Source organism: Mugil cephalus, chromosome 15 (assembly GCF_022458985.1).
Source record: "Mugil cephalus isolate CIBA_MC_2020 chromosome 15, CIBA_Mcephalus_1.1, whole genome shotgun sequence".
In the NCBI taxonomy this organism is placed as follows: Eukaryota; Metazoa; Chordata; class Actinopteri; order Mugiliformes; family Mugilidae; genus Mugil; species Mugil cephalus.
Window position 1 is genome coordinate 20,314,093 of NC_061784.1, and position 24,988 is coordinate 20,339,080.

At 41.3% G+C, this 24,988-nt stretch overlaps 1 protein-coding gene across 1 annotated transcript in view; it reads right to left on the minus strand.

Moving 5' to 3' along the window:
* jade2 (jade family PHD finger 2) overlaps window positions 1-24,988 on the minus strand; it is a 191,524-nt gene that overhangs the window by 148,426 nt on the left and 18,110 nt on the right. Inside the window, exons 2-3 of the mRNA XM_047606951.1 lie at window positions 15,441-15,504; window positions 7,820-7,905 (exon numbers count right to left, since the gene is read on the minus strand). Of these exons, the coding sequence (XP_047462907.1) occupies window positions 7,820-7,905; window positions 15,441-15,504 (150 nt within the window). The remainder of the gene's footprint in view (window positions 1-7,819; window positions 7,906-15,440; window positions 15,505-24,988) is intronic.

Sequence of the window (24,988 nt, forward strand, 5' to 3'; positions counted from 1 at the left end):
TCTGATGTGCTGCCACGAAATCCTCACACATGACTGAAAGCAGAAATATGGCCCATTTTACCCACGCAAGGCAGACACACAAACACAAACTGGTGTGACTAGAAATGACAGAAGACAAATGGATCGTGCTAAATCGAGGAAATCGCTCGCGGGTGCATAAATGCTAAGCTCCCTCTCCAGACTAAATACATGCCATCTGATTATTTCTTGTATTTCTGGAGGAGCAAGTTTCACATCCAAAAACCAAAATACTGTCACATAAAAGATGATTTTTTTTTACATTACATTCCTCAGCCGGTCGTCAACACTCATTGAATCATGATCCATTCTTTCATGCATGGTCCAACTGATGGACCCATCACTACACTGTATCTCTTGCCTCCTACTTACCTAACCCTTACACCTATCATTACATTCTTTTATTTCTACCCATTTCTACACCTAATTTATCTTTCCATTATTCTGCATACCTTTCTTTGCACTCTTTGAACTTCGCTGTCATGCACTCGTGGAAGCACACAATGTGCTTTAGTTTTGATTTCGCTTTTAAGATTTAAGCACCTGGCAGGTGAGCAATACTGGCAGTTTAATACGACGGCCGGAGGCTATGTTGACTGTGTGTGTGTGTGTGTGTGTGTGTGTGTGTGTGTGTGTGTGTGTGTGTGTGTGTGTGTGTGTGTGTGTTTGCCCACATGTGTTTATTTGCAGTCATCTCCCCGGCTGGTATGTGTCGACACGCAAAGCTCTCCACCACCATCCATCCAGGCTGCTCATCCGTTCACTAGACTTGGCACACGGAGCGTGTGTGTGTGTGTGTGTGTGTGTGAGTGTGTGTGTGTGTGTGTGAAAGTGTGTGAATAAGAGATAGAGACTGTAACATCAACTCTGAGCTGTTTGCATTAGGTTGCCATGGAGTTTCCCAGCTGTTTCTAGCAGACCCTAATGAGCTTCAGCAGCTGCTAGCTTTGTAGGTCACACAAACACACAAACATGTATGCTTACAGTACACACTTGGACGTCTACGCACGATTACGTAGCCATTTACACTCACTTAACCGTTTTAACCACACGGCTTTCCAGAGGATTTGGACTCCTCGCGATTTCTTGCAATGACAATGATCGGTCTTCACAACGGAGAAGCATCACCGCTCGCGATCCAACTACAACATCTGCACATCTAGATGCGTATATACAGCTGCCTTGGAGTAAAACCCCAGTCTTAACAGTCATGGTTAAATAAACTTGAGAATGGTTCCCACAACTTGTCAATACCCTGAGAAAATGCTCCGATGTCCAAATTTTAAATAACAGCATTACTTCTATAAGCAGCAAAGATAAAAAGATGTTTTCCACCACTTGGCAGCTGGTTTGAATTTCTGAGTATCTCCGAAAAAATGTGTTTACTTTCTTTCTTACAATTACTGATCATTGTTAGTTCCAACAACAAATACATGTTGACAACCGATTTTTCTCAATTATTCTCAAATAGTTGCAGTACATGTTGCCAGGAGCACTGCGTGACAACAGCCTCCTGATGGATGATGACGTTCTGCACAAAAAAACATCATTTAGCCAAAATTATGGTGGCAGCTCGCCCATTTAGGAATGTACACCCAACAATAGATTTACGTGGGTACAATGGGGTTGAGGAAGATTGAATAAACAGTTGCCAAGAAAAAAATAAGACCCAATGTTCAGCCTTACGTGCACTTGGCCTGCTGCAGCAAACTAGAATTGTAACATATTGAAACCTTTACACAAACTGGTGTCAAATTGATGACTCAGAACATGAATTTGGAAAAAAAAAAAAATGTCTCACCAACCACGCAGACAAGTTAACCTACTATTTTTAGATTATATACAGTTCTGATGAGCTCTGACATGGAAACAGAATTTACACTCAACTTTTCGGTCAATAGTAAATGATTAATCAAACCACCATGTAAATAGAGCCATGTTTGTTGACCATGGTGCAAATGTCATAAAATGCCACAGCCATTGCTTTAACACTAAATATTTTCATGATAAACAAAGTGGATTGTGATGAACTGCTTTAAGTGGTTCTAACTTTAGACTTTCACAACAACCACTTCCTTCCTCAAATTAAAAGTGGCTCTTAACATGATATCATGTCCTACAGCCTATTCTAGCAATAAAAATGTGTGTAAAGTCAACCTCACATCATCCTCCTACCACCATGACATCAGCCTGGATGCAGCTAAGAAAGCAAACACAACATGAAAGGAGGTAAATGGAGCAACACCTACTTGCTCACCTTGCAACCTACGAATATGCGTTATTTTCTACTTATTAACTGTTTCACTGATTGCAAGTCACAGCTTTCTGCTCAATGCCAAGCTGCAAAACGTGAACCGCGCAACCACACAAATTAGTGCTGAATCTGCAATGTACCTCATTGAGATACGTCGGATGATTAGACGTCTATTTTCCACATCGATACAGATTTTTCACAGCCCATTTGCGCGCTGCACTGACATCATCAAAAGAGATTCAGCGACTGGTTTCTCCTGACTATTGGACTGACTTAAAGACTAAAGAAAACAGATTATGAAGCAGAAAAATATTCAAATGAAACAGGGAATTTGAATAAAGACATTTTCCCGTGTGTGTGTGTGTGTGTGGTACGAAATTTCAATACCGCAAGCCTAAGAAAACCCCCTGAAGTACAAACTGTGTGTGTGTTCATGTTTCTATCTTGATCTTGTGTGGTGAACACCCTCCAACAAATGTGTGTGTGTGTGTTTGTGTGTGTCCTCTACCCATCTTGCAGTGTTTTGACAAGTGTCACCTAATCCTCAGGGGGAGCACAAGGGGAACTTTTCTACGAAGAAGGGGAGCTTTGCTTTCATGACAAGAGACGAGACCAAGAGTTGCTTAAGAGAGAGTCCTAACTGAGTGCAGCGGTATTGCATGAGGGTACGTTTTTAAAAAGTAAACGTCTTATTCTACACAGGGTGCTCGTAAGTAGCATGCACAGATGAAGACGGTCTTTCTTTCCTTTTTTTTTGTGCTTTCAACTCATGCCCCAAAACCATTAACCGCAAGACCAAATATGTACTTTCAGAGTGTATACTGTATGTCATAATGACTTCCTGTTTGTCTACGAAATTTTCAAAATCCTCAATGTGTACCCTCATTTAAAAAGGAGATAAAAAAGAGCTAAAGAAAAAAGGAAGCATTTGACTGTGTCGTCCTTCCGCCAAGTAAAACCCTCTAAAACCACTTCTAAGAAAAGCCGGAGCAAATAGGCGCAAATAGAGACGGCTCATTTTTAGAAACGGCCTACATTGTCATTACGTGCACAGTGTTTACCATTCGCCACACCTCCCTTAACCATCATGCGAGCATCATCCCGTAAACTTTGCCACATTGTGAGCCGCCGTTACAATTTTCTTTGCAGTGGGGGGTGCAGTTAAAAAGAAATATCACTGTTTCTTGGTGATTCTTGACTTTTTGGTTGATAATTTTAACATTTGGCTTCCATGAAATCAGTGTGTTAATGAGGATAAAGGATTAATAGGCAAGTGAGGGCGAAAACACTGCAATCCGGACCATCTACAGCTAAAAAAAACCATGATGAAATTCTGATAGCGCACTAACAAGCGTCGTCGCCTACAAGGCTACATCATCCAAGGAAATATTTCAACATCAAATGCCACATGTAAATGTGACATTTGATATGAATAGATGTTTCTCTGATCTTTACTGGCAGAATTTATCTACAGCTTAAATGCATATGATCACCTCCTCATCCTTTTTGATTCATCAGGTCAAATAAAGTGCGACAGTCGCTCCTTCTAAAAAAAGCCCAAAGCTTCTAAGCCAAACCCTTCCAGAGTGTCTGTTTTCGGTTTGTGTCCTGGCTGCTGCCCACTGTCTTTAAAACACAAGAAAGAAAGCTGCACTTATGTGGTTGGATGCAGACACTTAGCAGGTGAGTTAAGGAAGTAACAATCCTGAAGCTAAAAAAAAAAAAAAGTTCAAAGTCAACTCTGACTTATGTATCATGAGTAAAAGAGGGATGCGGTTTCGTCAGGGTCGGGACCTTCCACCTGCTACTGTTGCCCGAGGACACTTTAACACTGACAGCAGTTAAACTGAAGTGCTGACATGCAACCAGTCATTGTTGATTTGACTAATGAAGCTTGAGGACTTTGTCGCTTCATTAACTTACTATCAAAACACAGGCAGCCATGACATGAGCTCTCATTGCACTTGACAAGCCATTTCTTGAGGAAGATGACCATAGGTTTCAGTAGGATTCAAATGAACTACCGGTGTTTCCCCTACCATTAGATTAGGGATTAATTAATTTCATTTTCGCCACAATATCTTATTTATCTTATTTACATAATTGTACATATTGTATTGTACTGTATTATCAATGGCAGAGTTTAAACACCAAACCTCTCCTGTTCAAAGTCGCAAGCCTTTAGGTAACACTGACTACCTCATACAAAAATTACATGTTTTGGATGGCAATAACCAAAGTGCCCTTTTTCCCCCCTTTTTTGTCTCCAACCATCTATTTCCTGAGTTTCTTATCTTTTCAGTTTAAATGCAATGGATGTTATGAAATGTGACAAAAGCTGTTTGGAATGAAAGCAAGAGAGCTTGATTAAGGAGTTCAGGTCATGCCAGCTTTAACACCTGGTCAATCACTGTGCAAACTGTGTGGGATCTTAGTACTCATTGTTGGAGAAAATAGGTGTAAATATTGGTCAGGCGCTGTTTGACAATCCAAGAGCAAATTCAACAAATGTGTTGACTTCTATGCAGGAGTGTAAGTTTGATTGAAATGCCTTCTTACCTAGGTCCCATGGGTTAGGGTTAGTGTTAGTGTTAGGGTTATGGGTTAGGGTTAGGGTTAGCCACAAAGAGGGCAAGCAGATAAAAACTAAGAACCAGGAACAATATGGTCTGTAAGAATCTCTCCAGGGACACAAAACAAGTGCTGCCACATTTTTTTCTTTCAATTCAATACGTTAAGCGTTTCTGACATCAGTTTCAGATGCACTTGCAACTCTTGACTTCAAAACTTTTCACTGAACCGTAGCCACATGTCACCCGCCCTTTTTGTTTGTTCAACCTTTCCCGTCACTTGAGGCTTCCGAAAAGACTGCAAAACATCATCATCCTCCATGAAAGAGCGGTGTGTGTCCGGGAGCGAGGAGGAAGCATTATGAAAGGGAACGTGGCCCCTGGCTTTTCAGTGGAGGCCCGGGTCAGAGCAGAGAGCTACAGTAGTAATTACTGAGAGACTGATTGCTGACAGGACCTTCCAACAGCCTGTGGTTAACTGGATGGAGCTGAGGGGGTGGAAGCTTCAAATGCACAGGCCTGACAGATGCTCTGCTGATGACTTCTACTTCAGGGAGGTTTGGGGGCATGCATGCCATTTTGCTTTATTCATTCTTTTCTATATATATAAAAAAAAATGCAAAAGATAACAAAGCAATTGAGCTCTTTCTGGAAGACGAATAGGCAGAAATAATCAAAAATGGAATTAATTTATACTGTGAAAGATTCTGTCACTAAACATCCTCACAAGTGTAAGTGTCATAAGTGACTGTTGCCTCCTCTACTTTAAATCCCCCCCTGCTAATTTTTAAGAGTAGATGCAATTTGTTCCAAACGGCAGATTATTTTTGGAGTGAAACTCTTCAAACAGCAAGAGACGAGTTCCCCTTAAACAGATTTGAACCCACTTCACTGACAGAGTGGGAGGAATGTGTGATTGTGGCAGGCAATGCCTTGCCACAACTGGTACAGTGAACCATTTTCCAACTGGATTATGCCAGTTTCTTCCTCAGGGTGGTCATTTGAGAATCCGTGTGATCATTCATCATACCCATATGCATGTTCAAACCCGGTAATTAAGCCAACCAGTTTGTGCCATCCATGAGCCTGGTTGATTTAGCTGTGGTGACGGAGACGGCTGTATTTAAATGGGACCTAAGTGTTTATTTACAATGATGTATAACTACAATCTAAAATATAAAAAAAAAAATAAAAACAGGTGGCTTTTGGTCTGGACTTGTCTAATTTACCCTTTAAGTGATATTTTTTTCTTTTTTGTTTTCGACATTTGTGCAAGATCAGTGCCAAACTCATTTTCACAAGCTGTGTCTGAAATAGACCTTTAACAGGGCACAGTGTCCTTAACCTCTGGTATCATTTCATCAGCACGTGTTTTGTTAAAGCCACTGTGACATCTAATCAATTCATCCTCGAGTTCAAGAGAGTGCTTGTGCCAAGTTTTAAGGAATTCCCTTCAGGTGTTCCTGAGATATCATATTTTATAAATGAGATACTACGCTCACAAGTTTTATGGAGGAGCAGTGACCTCGTCCTTTAAATTTGTTTACTTGGGGAAATTTAAATTTAAGTGTTCCTGAAATGTCATGGCATGCAGAAGTTAACGAGTTCACCTTACCACATCACTGGTTAGCAAAATAACGGAGTGAGTTTATAAATAACATATAAAATGTCTCTAATGTTTGAGGAAAATTAGGGAATCTTTACGAATAGCTCCGTAATCATAAAAAATTATAATAATGGAACTAGGGACTTGAATTTCGGTCCACCCATTCACTATGATTATCCAGTTCAGCTATTTAAATATCATCGAGTGGTAATTTCCAACAGGGATCATTTGGTCAAAAACATTTTTATAGTCAGCTCATCATTTTTACCCACTCATTTTTTTTTTTTTTTTTTATCTTGCCCATGGTTGTCAGTGATGTCTTCACTGAACAAGGTGGACTGAATTTCAAGTTCCTAGCTCCATCATTAATCATTTTGAGGAGCTATTCTTTAAGATTCCCTAGTTTTTTGCAAATTTTAGAGCTATTTCATGTACATACACTACCGGTCAAATGTTTTAGAACTGCACTCAGTATCCTCTGGTATACAGTAGCTGGTCAGAGCTTCATCCTACAGCAAGAAAATTATCCAAAACTTTAGTCCAAGCTCTACCAGAACTACCTCAGGATAAAAACTAGATGGAAAGCTTGAAAACATGGAGTGGACCATGGCCCAGTCTGTAGACTTTAACCCCATGGAGCTGGTTTGTGATGAACTGGACCAGAAGAGTGAAAGCAAAGCTCCCTACAAGTGACACACGTTTGAGGGGAAAAAAATGTGAAAAATATATGATTTCCATTTTGGAAAGAAAGAATGTCTTTCACAAGAAGTGTGTTCACATCTTAAGATGGTTACTTTGATGAATGGAAGGTTACCAATCCCTTGGGTGAAAATCAGAGGTTCCTGAGATACATTCTTCTGCAGGAAGCTCTGACATCTCACTACTGACTTCTAATTAGTTCATCTTGAAATCTAAATGAGCACCTATGCCAAATATAAAAATCAAAATCCACAAGGCGTTCCTGGAATACGATGTTCACAAGTCAAAAAACAAGTTTTATGAGAGTACAGTGAACTTGGTGTTTGACCTTTAGCCACCAAATTGTAATGATGTTCGTGTCAACAACAACAACAGGATGGATGTGCAGGCGACTCACAATGCCTTCAGCCACAGCTGTTCGCCATGGTGGAGGCATTAAAAGGGACCATAAAAAGGTGCAAATGGTTCTTGTGTTCAGCAACTTGGACAACCAGAAAAAAAAAAACGTTGACCATTTTGACGAAGCCACAACAAATAAGTTCAACGGGCGGCAGTGAAGTGGAAAGAAGCAGTGAGCTTGCAGTGGTCTGACGGAGTCTGTGTTTCATTAAAACACATTTTTGTGTATTGTATACGCCTGAGTCACTGAACCAAGCTGCCACTTTAGCTTACCTCTGATGGTTTCTTGTGCTGGTGGCGGACCCATGTGCTGCTGGTGCCCGTATTCTTGGATGACCTGAACCACGACGTCACTTGACCTGAAGCAATAAAAAAGAAAAACATCGTCAGTGTGATTGAGACCGAAGATAATCTTTGGTTATAAATACTAGAGCTTGTAACATACTCCGCGAAAAGTGAGAAATCTGTTCTCGAGCAAGAACAAGAAAAAAGTTGGTCCTGCGCAGGTCATTTCTACAGCACGAGAAAGTCAAGTGCTGGACTCTGGGAGGTCGAGAGGCCCTTTTTCAACCGTGTCCGTCATATCACACCATTCATTCACCATGCACTCACACACACTACGACGATTCCTACCCAGGAGAGATTAGCGGTCACACTGTGAATATTAGCAGCTCGTAGCTTCCCATTTCTGACCAATCATCAAATAGTTACCAGACAGCACATGAGAAAAAAGTTCTGCCTGGTTAAAGTGTCGAGAATAAGTTGAGAAACCATCCAAACAAGGGCAGCCAGAACAAATTTCTCACTTCATTTGAGCAGCCTTAACCTTCTGAGACCCAAGCATTTGATTGGAGTGCATCTTAATTTCTTTACGAGAAGATTTTTAGGTATTCGAGATTAGTAGGACCTTAGTGTTTTTTGAAAAAATACATGTGGACACAGGGATTATTTCACTGTATATTACAATTTAAGTCATCAAAAACTATAAAACTCTGAAACGCAAAAGCAAAATTGGAAACGATGAAACCCTAGTGTCCTCAAACATGTACTTGTGAATTTGTTAAATTTGCACATCATTTCAAACTAGAAAAGATAATAAGCATGAATAAACAAGTTTATTGACCCTTTGTCACCAGTAAATGGCAGACAAAAGTGTCTCGTTATGACAACACGTCTAAATGAAGCAAAATAAATTCCCACAAACCTAAAACGTAATGTCTCCTACGAGGACACCGGGTCTCAGGAAGCTAAGTGAAGTGTCGTTTTGACGACCAGAATATTTTTCTGGCGAGAAAATGAACTCATCGTAAGAAAAAGTATCTTCATTCCTGTGGCGATTTGAATCTGTGTTTTATTAGTTAAGCATGTTTATTGAGTATGAGTATTGATTTAAGGGCTGTTCAGACCCAAGATCCGATCCAAATCTGATCCCAGTTTCATCTCAGTCTGATCCCAGTTTGGCTCTCTGTATGCAAATAAACCCCAACATCATCTGGAATATTTTAACAGCTGATGTCTCTAGTGGATTTCCACCGATGTGTGTGACTCATTGATCTGCACAAAACTCAGATTATAACTCTATAAACCCGTAAATTTCAACATGCACCGTCATCTGTGGTAGTAAAGGTAAATGAAGACATCAGAGTTTGAGGAAATACGTTGCACTTCTCAAACAAAAACACGGCCGCACCAATAATTAACACAGAATGGCATTAAATACTTTCATTATTTCATTGTAAACTCTTACTTAGATTTATTTTATTTTTTTTATACAGATACAAGGAGAGAATACTTTAAAAGGCTCTCATTACTAATGAAGAGACATCAGACCACCTGCAAATGTGGTCAGAGATCAGATCTCCCCTGGGGGTGTTTTACGTGATCGGATCGAGATCAGATCTTAATACAAAGTGCGAACAGACCCTTAAAATAGGGAAAAATGAAGAACTGGTCTCTGGCTGTGGATCTGATTTCAGGTAAGCAGTATGCACTCAAATTCACTCCAAAAAAAAAAAAAAAAGCTTTATTGTCCCAGTGGCGAAATCTGTTGTTTATTGAGAGGGTTTACAACACAAACACAGTAAAATCACTGTGGCCATTGTGAACCGGCAGGGAACCAGTTAGCTAAAAACGCCTCTTAAATGAGGCCGAGATGAGGTTCAAGACTTTTGTAATTTACACTGACGGAGGTGATTCGAGTGCTTCTCCAACGCCCATGGCGGTACCACCGCTCTGAGTCAGACCTTTAATTCATGGAGACTGATGATGATAAATAGCATAAATGAAAGGCATGAATAGCATCTTGTTAAGCTGTTTGTCCACTGCAGTCCTTTACAACCTCATTAATACACAACTTAATTACAATTAACCAAAATCTTAGGAACCAAAATCCTACCCACTAACGCAATCAACACCACTGCCTGCACACTTGTGTTGAGTTTGTTTTATATTTTCTGGTATTAAATGTGTCTGCAACGTATTTTAACATGTTCACATATCTGTTCTTGTTAATTAATAAGTGTGTAGCATTGTTCTACCATTGTTTTTGGATCTTTTTTCTACATTTTCTGCAAGCGATGGCAAATCACCAAAGGACCTCTTTTGCATTAGTGCATTTGTGTGTGTTTGTGTGTGTGTGTGTGTGTAACCACACAGAAGAGAGGGAATGCTTGTGTACAATGTGATTTTGAAAATCACAAAACTACCATAACCGATATATCCAAAAGTTTATTCTCATGAGTGCGCCGTGAAGAGGTCCGTCATTTGCAAAACTTTGCAAAAAATTTGCATTAACTTTGCGATTAAATCTTATTACAGCGGCACAATGGAAAAATGCAAATTCACCAGTGGTGTATATAATAAAGTGCACTGTGACTGTGACTGCATGCGAGTGCGAGTGCGTGTGTGCGTGCCTGCCTCCCACTCAACATATTTCCCTTCCCCACCGCGCTAATTTTACCTGTGACGTCTGAACGACCAACAGCACCGAGGGCAGAGCTGCTATCAGACAGAATTACTGACTCACTTTATCTCACACACACTATAACATGCAGGAGTGTACACAGAGCCATTAACACTTCCCTGTATTTACCACATTTGCGAGCACAGCCACCCACACTTTTGTCCTTCACTGTCTGCCGATCAGCCACAACATTATGACCACCTTCCTAATATTGTGTAGGTCTCCCTTGTGCCTCCAAAACAGTCGTGACTCATCAGAGAATGGACATGGGCCTTCTGAGGGGGGTCCTGTGGTGTCTGGAAACAGGGTGTTGTTATTGGGGGGGTTAGTTGTTCCTTAGGCTACATCAAGTGTCATTTCTATGGGCTGCGGGGGTGCCCGGTCTGGTCAAGGTGGGTGGTACGTGTCTAAGTTGCATCCACACCAATGAACGCCAGGTCCCACAGTTTCCCAGCAGAACAACGAACTGTCACGAGATGATCAATGTTGTTTATTCTCCTGTCAGTGGTTTTAATCGGTGTATATTTTCCTCTTGGTCAACATTTCAGTCCCATCTGAGTTTTACATATTTATTATCACGCAAGCATACTTTCAGTGTGAACTGACAGACACGAGAAGGCTTTGCGAAACATATTTCAGTTGTGGGGAGTGGTGTCAAAATGTACTATCTTGCAGGCAGCGGTGACGCAACGTGTGCTGTATCAGTATGTGCGTTTGTGCATGTGTGTCCCAGTCGCAGCAGTCAGGACTGAACAATGAAATCAACAACAACAAAAAAAAAAGTACAGAAGCTCGAATCCGATTCCAAAAGGGAGTCGATCCCCATAGACCACCACGTTAGAGCTACCACAAGTTACACATGTAAAATCATTAACGTTATGCATAATTAAGCTGGGTGGAGTCGGTGAATTAGTTAAGATTCAGGTGGTGGAAAAAGGTGGTGAAAGACGGCCAGTCCCCGCCACACCGAGCTTCAAAACCTCACTTCAAGAAACTCCAGTGACGTCACCTCAATCCATTTATCTTCTGCCTTCATCCGCTGTCAGACGAAAGACGGACTCTGGTTTGTCCGAGAACAAACAGGAAAACCACAAGAAAAAATGGCACAGTATAACGAGGTGCACATTATTGTCGATTACCACATTAATACCTGTGGGAGATTTTGGGATGTTTGACTGCGTCACTCGCCACCACCGACATCAAAACACCAAACAGATGTGGAGAATCTGGGGTAAGGGGCAGTTAGTTGAGCCGTTCTAGATGCTCAACGTTGAGCAACATCTCGCTAAGACACTGTTGTTTTTCTTAGTATTCGTGTGAAAACTGCTCGTGTGCATGTGTGTGTGTGGTAGATAAATATATTTAGTGAGACTCTGTACTAATCTGACATTTTTGACTCATGCATGTGCATTCCATTGTGTCAGTGTGTGTGTGTGTGTAGGTTATAGCCGCACGGCCCACATGCACAGCTGCACAGCTCCATCACCGCAGCCAGATAACCAAACGGGCCACAGCGCAGTCGGAGGTTACCATCATGGCCGCGTGTTAATTAAAAGCCACGCTTGGTGCACAGCAGCCAAAATTATCATGGGCATCCTTCAATTAGAAACCTGATAACCTCCAGCGAACAGATGCAGCTGGAGCCCTCGCTGCACTGGCCTGGGGGTGTTGGGGAGGGGGGGGGGGTGGACTAATGGCTAAAGGCTGATTATAAAACAGACAGTATGGCCTTCAGCACAGGGTGGCTCGGTCAGGTCTGGAAAAACACTCTGTTAAAGCGGTTGTAAAATACGTTATACGTGCGGACCTGTGACCACGTAGCAGTTAAACCTACCAGAGGTCACGTTGACCTGTGGTGTCAACAGCCGGATTTCAAGTTTCAGTGGCTAACATTACGAAAAAAAAAAAAAAAAAAAAAAAGATTTGAGATTTTTTTTTTTTTTTTTTTTTTGGCTTTGTAAAGCAACATTAGTTGAGTATTTATGGGGAATTTGCTCCGCTTCGGATTCTCATTTTTCCTACCACAGGAGAGCCATCTTATTGATTTATTCAACTCTAATAGGGAATCCAATTAACACACACACACACACACACACACACACACACACACACTACAGTGCCAAAGCATTTTATAATAACGCAGACAAGAGAACTGAGAGTACTTAATTTTTCGTGTCGCTAAACTAGCTGAAACTAGTTTAGTCAAGTATAAAATGAATATCTGAAAACCTCCTCATTTGCAAACCAAACCAAACAGGAGGTCCTGTCTGTTCTCTCCTGCCGTTTTGCCGTGGTAATTTGCAAACAAACGCATTCGCCTCTTAACGCGAACACGTAACGCCGAGAGTCGCTCGCAAGTCGCGAAAAAAGCCAAGAAGAATGACATTTAGAGACAAATTAACGTCGCTAGCCGTCTCCCAGGGGCTAGATCTTTATTTTCTGAGCATCGGCCGCGAGAGCCAAACACGCTTGTGTAACTCTGTTTGTTATTCAAAGATTTGTTATCAGATGAATTTCCAACAGAAGCTGCCAGTGATGGCAATTTGCTAGCGGGGCCAGATGTTTCCAGCATCACGCAGCTTATCTCTTCGTGGCTATCCGAGTGGTTGTTTGAGTCTGTGTCTTGGCAAGAACATGCCAATCCGTCAAACTACGCATCCATCACATCACACGGCATCCATTTATCACTCATCCCATTAACTGCACGCTGCATATGCTTGACATTACCTCCAAAGCACATAAGGCCAGACTTACTAAGTCATTTACACCACAAATGTGAGATGTGGGTTTTATTGACTTGGCCGCCGCAATCTGTGCGTCTTAAGTGTCTGAGATAGTGAGACAGAAAGTCAAACAGCTGTTGGACCGCGCCTGGGACTGACATCCATTCTGCCAAGATCATCAAGCTCAGATAATAACAGAAGCTTTTACTACAGTTTAACCTTCATGGGTGATAATCCGGGGGTGTAATGGGATGCAGAAATAAACCTGAGCGAGCGGCAGGTACAGCAACTCGTGCTTCAGTAGTTGGAGACGGAGCGAGCGGATTGAGGAACACTATAAACGTCTTATCAAAAGAAAGAGGAGCGCAGTTGCAGCAGCGCGTGGTGAAGTCTCACACACGGTTCAGCAAGTTCGAGTTTGCTCAACACGAACCACAACCCCTTCCTGCTTTACTTTGTTTTTGTGTTTTTTTGTTTTTTTTGCTTCTGTTCAGGTTTACGCTCAGGCATCGCAGAGGTTTTATCCGCTCCTGTCCCGTCAGACCTCAGGAAAGTGATAGCGCAGGAAAAACACGGCTACAAGCGTATCACAGGGGAGCTACCGAGCACCGTGTACAGACAGATTTGAATTCCACTGAACTGCAGGAGGAAGGAAGGTTTGAAACAGTCAGCACATGCACCTTCAAAACTTTTGAATTTTGCACAGAAGAATGGGGGTGGGGGAAAAAAAAAATTCAGCCGATGTCAGAATTGTAGAAGTAAGAACTTATTTCTGCAAAAGGAAGCAAATGCACTTTTTCTACCAAATAACATAAACATTTTTGAAATTTTTGGACAATAAATAACTGTAAACTGTAAATAAATTCTCCTGGAAGTGCAACAACTCAATGTAATACATCGTGTCTATTCCATTTTCTATAGAGCGCTAAATCACAACCATAGACTGTATTTAAATATGGACAATGTGACCACACTTCCTTGCATTGGCTATTTTCCCAGGGGATACGAGCCAAAGATTCACTCGCACTTTCATCTAGAAAGATTGGAAATATTGGAATAGTCACTGCATTTATTTTTAAAAACTGTCTGTACACCACTCACCTAAGAACCGCCTTACGGAGCAGCTGGCATCACATCATGTTTCTATCACAGACTAACTAAAACTTTAGTGTTTTAATTTTAGGTCTAACTCCCATCCATTAACAGGAAGGGGGTGGAGCTTATGACCCATACTGCAGCCAGACACCAGGGGGAGCTCTACTTGCTTCACTTTTGAGGAGCGGTTCCGCCATCCGTCTTTACGCAATCCATGATCACAATATTAGTCATTTCAGGTTATCTCCTAGGTTATTTCCTATAAGGTCTGTAACCTGCTCATTTATTAAACTCACTGAATGACTTTATGCCATTTCTGTCTCTACATGACTGTGCACTTACTCCTCTGCTCTCTGTATTGCACCGTATCTCTGAGGCCCAGTAAGTTGCCTGCTTCGCAAAAATTGAAACCAAACAGTGTAGGATAGTCGCTATGTGTTAAGTTGTGCTACGACTTAACAAAGACTCCCTGGAGTCGATGCCGACGGCTAATATCGCAATGCTGCTTTCCAGTGCATTTACGAGTAGTTTGAGGTTTCGTGCATATTGACCTACAATCTGACTTACAAATCTAACTGTCATAGGTCTCCTTTAAGATTACACTCTGAGCGGGTCTAAGCAACCTTTTGCAGATGCAATGCATTTCCAATTAAAATCTGCATTTAAATGAAATCAGACTCAACACTTTCAGTGTTTCCTGATCACACCAACACTGCATAAATCATCATTACAGTGTAAAACATATTCTTCATTCATAGATATCATGTTAAAATATGTAATTACACTTGAGTCTACTCAATACGATCGTGAGATTTTTGACTTTATTGTCAAATTATTTTTTACTTTACTTATTTATTATTTTTCACATATTTCTACTGTATTTAATACCTTTTCAATAAGCAGAGGATGGACAGCGGTGAGACAGGAAATACAGTGAATATGGAGTGTGGATATGAGAAATACCCTCCAGGAGTCGACTAAACTCAGGTGCAGTAGCAGTAGAGGAACTCACTTCTCTCACACTTCCAGGTTCCCTGCTCCCACACTCGCAGACAAACACACATATTCACTTTTATTTTTCTCTACCCCCTGAATCTCTCACTCTTCAACTTACTGTCAGTGGTGTCTGAGTCATTGCTGCTCGTGGAGTATTTTCTCCTCTTCTTTTCGCTCTCCATCTGTCAGGGGGGTGGAAGGCAGGCAGGCAGGCAGAGAGGGAGGGAGGGAGGGAAGGAGGGGAGGGGAGGGAGGAAGGGGGGAAAGATAGAGAGAAAAATGATGAGTGAGAAGATGTTCACCATGAAAACACACAAGTGTTAATGAAATAATGCGCTGATGGCACCAATCTGTCAGAGTCTTCGGGCGGCAGCCTGCCAGAAAACAAAAAAAAAAAAAAAACTTGATCACCGTTACACATTAGCGCTTCGGACTCTCTGGGAACTCCAGCAATCATACAGTTGTTCTGTTTCTTCAATTACAGCGAGAGTCCCCGCACAAGTCGACCGTGAATACATCCTGCTTTCGTCCTGCATTCGCAGTGAGCTATCGTACAGGCCGCTCTAATACAGGAGGGACTGCTTTCTTCATTACAGCGAACCCAAATCGACTCACAGTCACGGAAAAACACAAGCTCCTCTCAGCCAGATGAGAATCTAGGACGCAGCATCACAAGCGCGTCTCCTTTTAGTGGCATCGTTTTGTCCATTTGTCACCTCATCTTTTTCTGATAACTAAAGCAAAATCTTGATCCGTGAGGAATTCAAGCTCCGTGCACTAGACTATGCACAAAAAAAAAAAAAAAAATGCATCCAACGACACTGTGCAGAGGCAATGATTCACTGTGTTCCATAAACTGAACAGCTAAGCTGGGTTCATGCTCATGTGAGGGATCCGTGCAGGGTCGATGCCACAGGTGTCAAACATATGGCCTACGGGCAAAAAAAGCTGCCGGCCAGAGGGTCTAGTCTGGTCTTCCGCATTGACATAGAAGACTGCAATTTTTCAATGAAAATAACTGCTATTCCTACTTCGTCCACTGTTTTGGAAACAGAAAAGGACAGAACACGACACTGAGACCCAGGACTTAACAACAAACAGCAATGCACCCAAAATACACTGATTTTTGGTAAGAATTTCCTTTTTATTTTTAAGGGATAGTTTGCTAAATGGAAACATTCTCCTGATTTACTTGTTGTACTTTGTACTATTTTGTACAATTGTACTATTTAATTCCTTTTTTTTTTTTTTTGGTCACTTGTGCTGCTGTAGCATTTGAATTTTCCCAACAGGGATCAATAAAGTATTATAGTATCTTATCTCATCTTATCTCATCTTGCCTTATTTATCAAAACAAACGAGAAAAGTCTGGAGTTATTGTTACTTAAAGGTTATGATTCTGTTGTTTTAATTGGGCTGTGTGTGGCCCCCGAACAAAAAAGGAGTTTGACACCCTTGGGCTATGTCCAACAAGGCATTTTCAGTGTTTGTCCAGAGCGTGGACAATAGATATGACCAACGCATCTCCACTTCCTCTCACTGGTAAAACTGGGATAGGGATAGGGATACTAGCAGTAGGAAAGAGATCCCCAACGATTCACTTCCCCTCTTTCCTAAACAGTTGGATTATACACATTATATTTGTTTATTTACTTTTTCCAACTCTCAAGGCGCAGTTGGCAGTCGTCACGATGTCACATCCTTTTTTTAGTCAAATAACTACCCTGAAAAAAACTTGTAAGAGAAATTGACACTAAGGATATGAACAACCTAGAAACCATCCTTGAAAATTTTGGCTTTCAACACAAAGCCCGTCTGCTAACACGGAGAGGGTGGAGCTTATGACCTATGCTGCAGCCGGCCACCAGGGGGAGCTCTACTTGCTTTAGCATTTCCGTCCGGCCACTGACACACACGGATACGCATTTCGGACCAATTGCAGCAAAGGCCGTCTGCGTTGCTGTGACATCTACTTCTGTGGAGGTGCATAGTTTGCCATAGCGATCCAACACAGAACCATGAAACATGCTTTAAACAAGAAACAAATAAATAAAAAACAAAAAGTGCATGGAAAGAAAAATAGTTTTATAAGTTAGACAGTGCACTCAACGTGTTTATGAGACTTAAAGATCAGACACAACCCACCGTGGTAAGAAAACACTAATTGTTTATTCACAAGTAAACTCCACGGGGAACCGTTAACTGATAACATGCGAACTGCCACAAATTTAACCCAACAACAAAAGGATTACACAATGTTCCAGTCACAAAGCATTCTCTCATCTGATATGAATGAGCCTCAGTTGGGGATCAGCATACTTAACGCAGCAGGTGCAGCCACAGCACCAGGAGGATATTCGGAGTTAAGAAGGGATGCCTGAACTTAACTGTTGTGCCTTTTTGTGGTTAACTGAGTGCCACTTGCTACTTGCTTGTTCTGTTTTTTTTTGTGCGTGTGTTTTTTTGTTATGAAAAGCGAAAAAGGAAGAACTGAAATGAGAAGGACGAAGCAAAAATTCGGAAGGACTTTTTATGAGGACATATTTAGACTCAATAAAAAAAAAAGGAGGAAACTAGATACAAGAACTTAAAATACAAGGCTGAGGTGTAACGGAGAAACGTGATATAAAGAGGACAGACAAAGGGAAACGGGGGCATTTATAAGATATGTATTTATTTGAGAGTGTACAATTTATATTATCTAACCACACTCTCTCCAAAATACACTGATCAACCACAACATTATGACTACTGACATGTAAATAACATTGACCATCTTGTGACAATTCAATATCGAGAAACGTGTTGAGACATGTAGCACCAACCTAGACCAGACCAGGCACCCCCACCCCATAGCAATGACACTCCTTGATGGCAGGATGAGTCACAATTGTTTTGGAGGCAGAAGAGAGACCTACGCAATATTAGGTCAGGTGCAAAACTATAGGTAAAAGGGGGAATAAATAAGTGCAGAAATATGACAAATGGTTTCATGAGTGTGGTTTAAATCAAATGCTGGGACCTTCACAGCCACCAGATCTGCACCCAACTAAAGACCAAAGGGGAAGTTTGGATTTGAGCAACATCATTCATACACCAACTGAGAGAATATCTTTTCAAAAGAACCCCTGTGACAAGAATGACTACTATGACTATTCTGCAACACCTCAAGGCCGAACAGGCAAGAAAATGAACCAGAAGCACTGGAAACCATCTGATGGGCACCACGTTTATGTGCTGTTAACTAAAACTTCACAATCTGAGGGTGTTGTTGCGAATGACCAAGAAGTGACTCAGTACGAAATTCGACTTTCTGAATACGGTCCCGGTTTACAATAAAACCGAATAACTGGCAGGAACACGTCCTCCTCCTCCACACTAGTTGGCGATATGTTTCTTGTCTCTGGGTTAATACGGCTTTCAACCTTTCCGGTTGACCTACTACGTCATATAATAAACAAGAGTCGTTCATGCGGCACACCGGCATTTCAAACAACCAGATGGATAATAGTTCAGCTTTTTTAATCTCGTACGTAATGTGTTCAATGGTGTAGATAAGATGGCGCTATCCCTCAGGCGGTTCTTCTACCGACTCTGTTTACCTTCTTCTTCTGCAACTTCTTAAATGTTTTTGTAATGGGGTCATATATCAGCGCAGCAGTTGTTGCACATGCGCACACATGTTGTCCAGTTAAAGTCTTATTAAGCGTATACATGCTTGAGAAAATCAATTTCCAGTCACATTATCTGGGTGATTTTAATAATTTGCATGCACTTAAGTTGTCCAGTTAAAGTCGGATTAAGGCAATAATTCATTTTTTTCATGTGCATGTAAACGTACTGAGTAAAAAGTGAAAAAAACAAGATTAAGGAACTGTTTGCTCGAGGGTCAAACAAAGACGGTACAGGTCAAGGAAAATTGGAAGAAATAAAAATGAAGCAAAAGAGACCAGAAATCAAAAAGAGTTTTTTTTTTTTTTTTACCGCCGGAGCGAGGCAGGAAAGCCGAACGAGGAGGCGCGTCACAACCTTCCGTGTGTGGAGGAGAGATTTATGTGGCAGTAAAACTGGGCTATTCCCTCTTATATGGGGCTCTTCCTGTATCCCGGCCTCCCCGCCTGCCCTGCACACACTTAACTACTCTGACATTTACGCTGACAAAAAAACACAGTGCTTCTTTGCTGCCTCTGACTACTTCCAGAGTCATTTCACTCTCTCCCCTTCCCCGTCTTCCTTCCCTTACAATAACAGGGACACAGGGAGCCTGTGGACTAAGGTTAAGTACATTATTGACTTCCTCAGCCCCTCTCTTTCCCTCTCTCTCCATCTTCCCACCTCTTTCCATCTGTCGAGCTCTACCTCGTCTTCCTGCCTTTGAGGAGAGTGGTTAAGTACATCGCTGACTTCCTCCAGCTACGTCTGTCTGACATCAAGTCTGCACATTTGGATCCATCTCAGGGTTTCCCCTCGCCTATTAAACTCTCAGACGAGCCACTTAAATCACACTCAGGCTACCAACTGTTTTTATTTTTTTTAAGGGAGGATCAGTTAACGTTTTTTTTTTTTGTTGTTTTTTTTTTGTTTGTTTTTTGACCAGTGAAAAGCAAATGGGGAATTTGTTACATCAACCTGCCGAATGAATGAGTCATTTTAGGAGGAGAATTTTAAAACAACATGGATATTTTTGCGGTAATAAAAGGGGTGGACTTAAACAAACAAGGAGGATTAAAAATTTTGGTTTGAGGTTTTAGCAGCCGGTCGACTGGCTGAAGAATAAGAGAATAAATGGAAATATTTTCTCAGGTGTCCTACATTTCCAGTACCAGTCAGTGTTTTTTGTGCAGCCCACAGCGTACGAGCCCTCCTAGTATCTCCTGTCTCAGCTGACTAATAACACACACTCATGTAATCATGTCTCTCAACGGCTAGACCAAAGATCAACAGTCGGAGCAGGTGATGACAAGAAAGAGGCAGCAATCCCGAACTATACAGCCCTCCACAGTTTCAGCCGACTGTTTTTGGCAAGAATGAACGAGGAAAACGCATATTTTTAGAGAATATACTAATACACTCACACCCCAAGACTGTGAGTGTTATTTTAAAGAGTTGACTCTGACTGACCAGACTATATTAACCGACCACTACTCTCTCACTCAGTGGATGGACGATTTGACCAAAGGAGGACACAGAGGGGACGAAGTCTGGTCTGTCTTCATCAAGTGAAGCCTCTCCAACAAAGATATCACAAGAAGTAAGTGGAACCACTGTGAAGGGAGACGTAGTAAATGCAACTTCTGCTTGAACATCCCTGAAACATACAACTAATGTTGTGTTAGCTTGCAGTTAGCATTAGCATGCATCAAGAATCCTCCAAATAATGACTAACTTAACTTAATTTCAGTCACAGTTTAGTCTAACTCATAACATTATCCATCCGAACAAAGTTGTCTACAACTGGCAGTGGCTGGTATGTGATAAAAGTTCAAGTCTGTGTTTTTGATTTTGGGGTTTTAGCACCAAAAAAAAAGAAAAAAAGGCAACATTTTCATGGTTGAAAGTGACAGTATTCGCCTCCAGCTTCCCTCTGTTTTGCCTCCAGCTAACGCTGTGACGTCACAGTGACTTAGACCATGAAGGGGTCTTTATTTTATTTTATTTATTTTTAAATGGGAGAGGGTTAAAACTCTGAATTTTTTTTTTTTTACATGTGCCGGATTAAAAGGGAGAAAATAAAAACAGGAGTCAAGAGAGACACAAGGAATACTATACTGCTGGCTCTCACAAGATTTTATAGAGCAACGGTTAATTATCATTTTAACCTTTTAACAACAAAAAAAAAACGCCTATTTAGGACATACCCAAAGTAAACTTAATGCTGTTCATGAACATTTTGGAGCTCATGCATGGTCTTGGTCTCTTTTGAAAGCCAAGACTCTGCAGTTTCTATCACAAAAGTCACTTTAAGTGGTATTGTTATTAAATAATCAAAGCTGTCACACAGTAAAAAAAAAAATAAGAAGTTGCTGGGCTTTGCCTGAAGTTTTTTGTTTTGAAAAAATAATGTGTTGTGTGGTCGAATCCTATGATGGCTTTTTTCAGAAGAAAATGACATATTGCATTCAGCATTTACTCAAACACGACTCGTATACATCCCATACACCACCCAGCGTAGTATTAAAGGGTTAAGGTCTTTTTTTATTTAATTATCTTATTTTTTTAAGCAAAGATATTTTGGAAAAAAAAAATCAAAAATTGGCTGGATTCCATTCAGTTTCAGGGCCTTGGTGTTGTTTATGTGCACTGTCACGGCTTACTGGTGCACTGGAACAGAACGGAGCCGTCGTTAACGTAATTATTACCACATGTGCTTTTTGCTACTATAAGAAGTCAGAAATGCTGTGAAACAATTCGCCTAAATGTTGAGTTATTTTTAAGGGTTTTTCCTATTCTCTTGCACAGAACATGCCGGGGTGACTTTGATTGCACTATAATGCTTGGGTAACATAAATCCGTTTGCACTAACCTCCGCATACACAGGCTTTCAAAGTCTCCAGAGTCGCAGGTAGGGCAGATCTAACCGTGAAATGCAAATACATTTTCCTTTAAATACCTGCTTTCGGGAGGAATGAAAAGAGCGTTTATTTTCAAACCACCACTCTGGGCAGAAATAATTACCTTAAGTGAATCGTTCGGCATCTCTTTCCTACTGACCGAGGCCTCAAGGCAGCAGCTGCTACTTGAAAACAGCATAACTGCAAATCATGTTTTCATACCAATTATTGCACAACAGTCTTTTGCATTTAACAGATGGTTGACACTTGAGTTTGGAATTAGGACTAGCAGTCAATCAGCCAGACTAGAAGCGGGAAATGTTTTTCCCACTAACGTACAGTAAAGTGCGCTTGTGGCTAGCTTCTGACACATGGGTTTCATTTGGTTTGGTGGCGAGGCTGACAAGCCGTTACTTGGCCAAGTGCAGAAATCTAAATATTCTGTGTATAACGTTTTGTTACAGTTGCGTTTAGAGATGATGTGGACTGATTTTGATACCCATCTGTCGCGGGTTTGGTTCCAGTTTCCACTGATTCTGTTTAGCCAGAGAGAGGAAAACTGGATCAGGTTATGAAAAAAAAAATCTCAGTTTTTTTAAATATGTCTCGTAAACTGGACCAGAATGAAAAACATGCGGAGCCAGACGCTGATTTTGGCTGTTTATATTAGCCGACACTTTCGCAAAGACAGAAAACGACTTAAATGCTCCATTCTCCTCCAATGCATTAATCTGCTCCAGTCAGCCACAACATTACGACCACTGAAAGCAGAAGTAAATAACATCAAATAACACCATCTTGTGACAGTTCATCGTTTCTGCTGGGAATGTTTTGGACCTTGCATTCATGTGGATGTTACTTTACTAGACATGTATCACCCATGTAGACCAGACCAGGCACCCCCACCCAGTAACACTCCTTGATGGCAGCAGGATGCAGCATGACACACACACACACACACACACACAAAAACGCTTTAAGAACAACTAAAAAAAAAACAAAAAAAAAACATGAAGAACAGCACAAGGTGTTGACCTGGCCTAGATCCCAAAATGATTGGAACAATCCACAGATCCAGCACTAACAACATCCTGTTTCCAGACACCACAGGACGCCCTCAGAAGGCCCACGTCCATTCTCCGATGAGTCACAACTGTTTTGGAGACAATATTACGAAGGTGGTCATAATGTTATGGCTGGTCCGGTCTACGTGGGCAGTACATGTCTAAGTACCTTCCACAGGAATGAATGCCAGGTGCAAAAGTGTCCTAGCAGAACACTGTAATTTCACAAGATGGTTTTAATGTGATTTACTTCTCCTGTCAGTGGTCGTAATGTTATGGCTGATCGGTGTATGTGGGCTAATTAATGACAGAACGCGGTAAACAACATGTTTCCAAACTAGATTTACGTTTGAAGTGATTTCTCCATTGATAAATGGTAGACGTTGTGATTGTTATTGAACCAAAAGGATTAAACTGCTCAGAAATGGATGAGGAGATGAATCATGTGCAGAAGTCCCTAACTCAGAGGCACTGTGACATTGGGCTGAACCTGGGATTAAAATGATAAGAGAACAGTCTCTTTAACTTCTTGTCCTCGTGGCAGCCCAGTATTTCCGAACGCATGCGTAAGGAGGGAACCCATTAGAGCGAAAGATCTGAGAGTAATTGGAACTGTCACTATCTCCTGAAAAATCCTGTCCCTCCCAGGACCACAAGGCAAACTATCAGCTATGAAACTGGCAAGTGCAGCCTCTCAAGTCCTACTCTGGCCGGCCTTTCTTCCCGTCCACGTCTGCTATACATCTTCCCGTCTTCCCCTTTTCCCCTCACGAAGTCCACGCAACCCTCCTCATCTCCAATCAGCGAAGCAGAGCGCAGCCCAGACTGCAGATTGAGATATTTCCTGCGCTCTCCGGAGAGATGGAGCGGGTGAAGGAGGAGAGTGAGATGGAAAAAAGTCTCACAAATGTACGACTTCCATCTTAATCAGTGACTCTTGAACCGGTCCCTAGGTCGGCACTGAGCTACTCCCTGAACCGAAAAATAAAAAATAAAATAAAAAAACAAGAAAAAGGAGACAAAAAGAGAGAAACGGAGTATGTGACAGTCCGCTGCTATCTTGCCAAACGACTACAACAGATGGTACGGCATACTTTTATCTCCAGAGCCAGACTTCTTCCTTTTCTTTTCTCTTTTTTTTTCATAATTGAATCCATTTTTAAATTGACTTTTGACTTTGATTTTTTTGCTACTTTCTAAGAGTGCTGACTAAAATGGCAATTCCACATGAAAGCGGATTATTAAATCTTTTACATTTGCAGTTCAAAATGCTAAGTGACAGGTGGGTCTGTCTCGGGAGAAGAATCCTCATAATGCACGGGAGCAGAGTACGGAGAGGTTTCCTCGCTCAGACAATAAAACGTCTGTCACAGCAACAGGTTTCAACCTTTCAATCAATGTTATTATATTTGCAAACACCGGCTGTAGCTATGATGCAATAGGTTACAGGTTACTGCGCCATATAATGATTCAGCGCCACTGTCTGCATTTACATGGGTTTATTTCATCAACCGACTGAAATCATTTATAGAGTTTCAGTGCAATAACCTCAAGTGCAATTACACACTGTGCACTTTCTTTATATACTTTAAAAACAGTGTGTATTTAGTATTTCCTCTTCTCTGCTGCTATTTAAAACCTTCATTTTATGTTTATTTTTTTTATTTTTTAATATAAAAAGGTTGACTTGCGGACCTTCACACAAGCATTTTAATGTACCTGTACTTTTTTTGTACCTGTGCAAATGGCATTAAAGTCTATTCTGTTTCTAATTCTAGAATAAATAATCTGTATGCGCGCTAACATGCCCCTACTTTTTCGACATGTTCAGAGTGGTTCGACCCACTGTCGAGGTGTGAATCTGCTGATATATAATAGAAAAAGAAGAAGGGCCTTTTTGTAACTATACCGACAACAATGAATGCATTCAGCAGAAGAAGATGACCAATTCTGGCTTCATTCGTCTTTCAGATACTTATTTGGACTTCTTTTCCCTGTTGGAAACTCGTCACCTGATGTTCACCCCACTGAGGCAATTGTGGCGCAGAAGG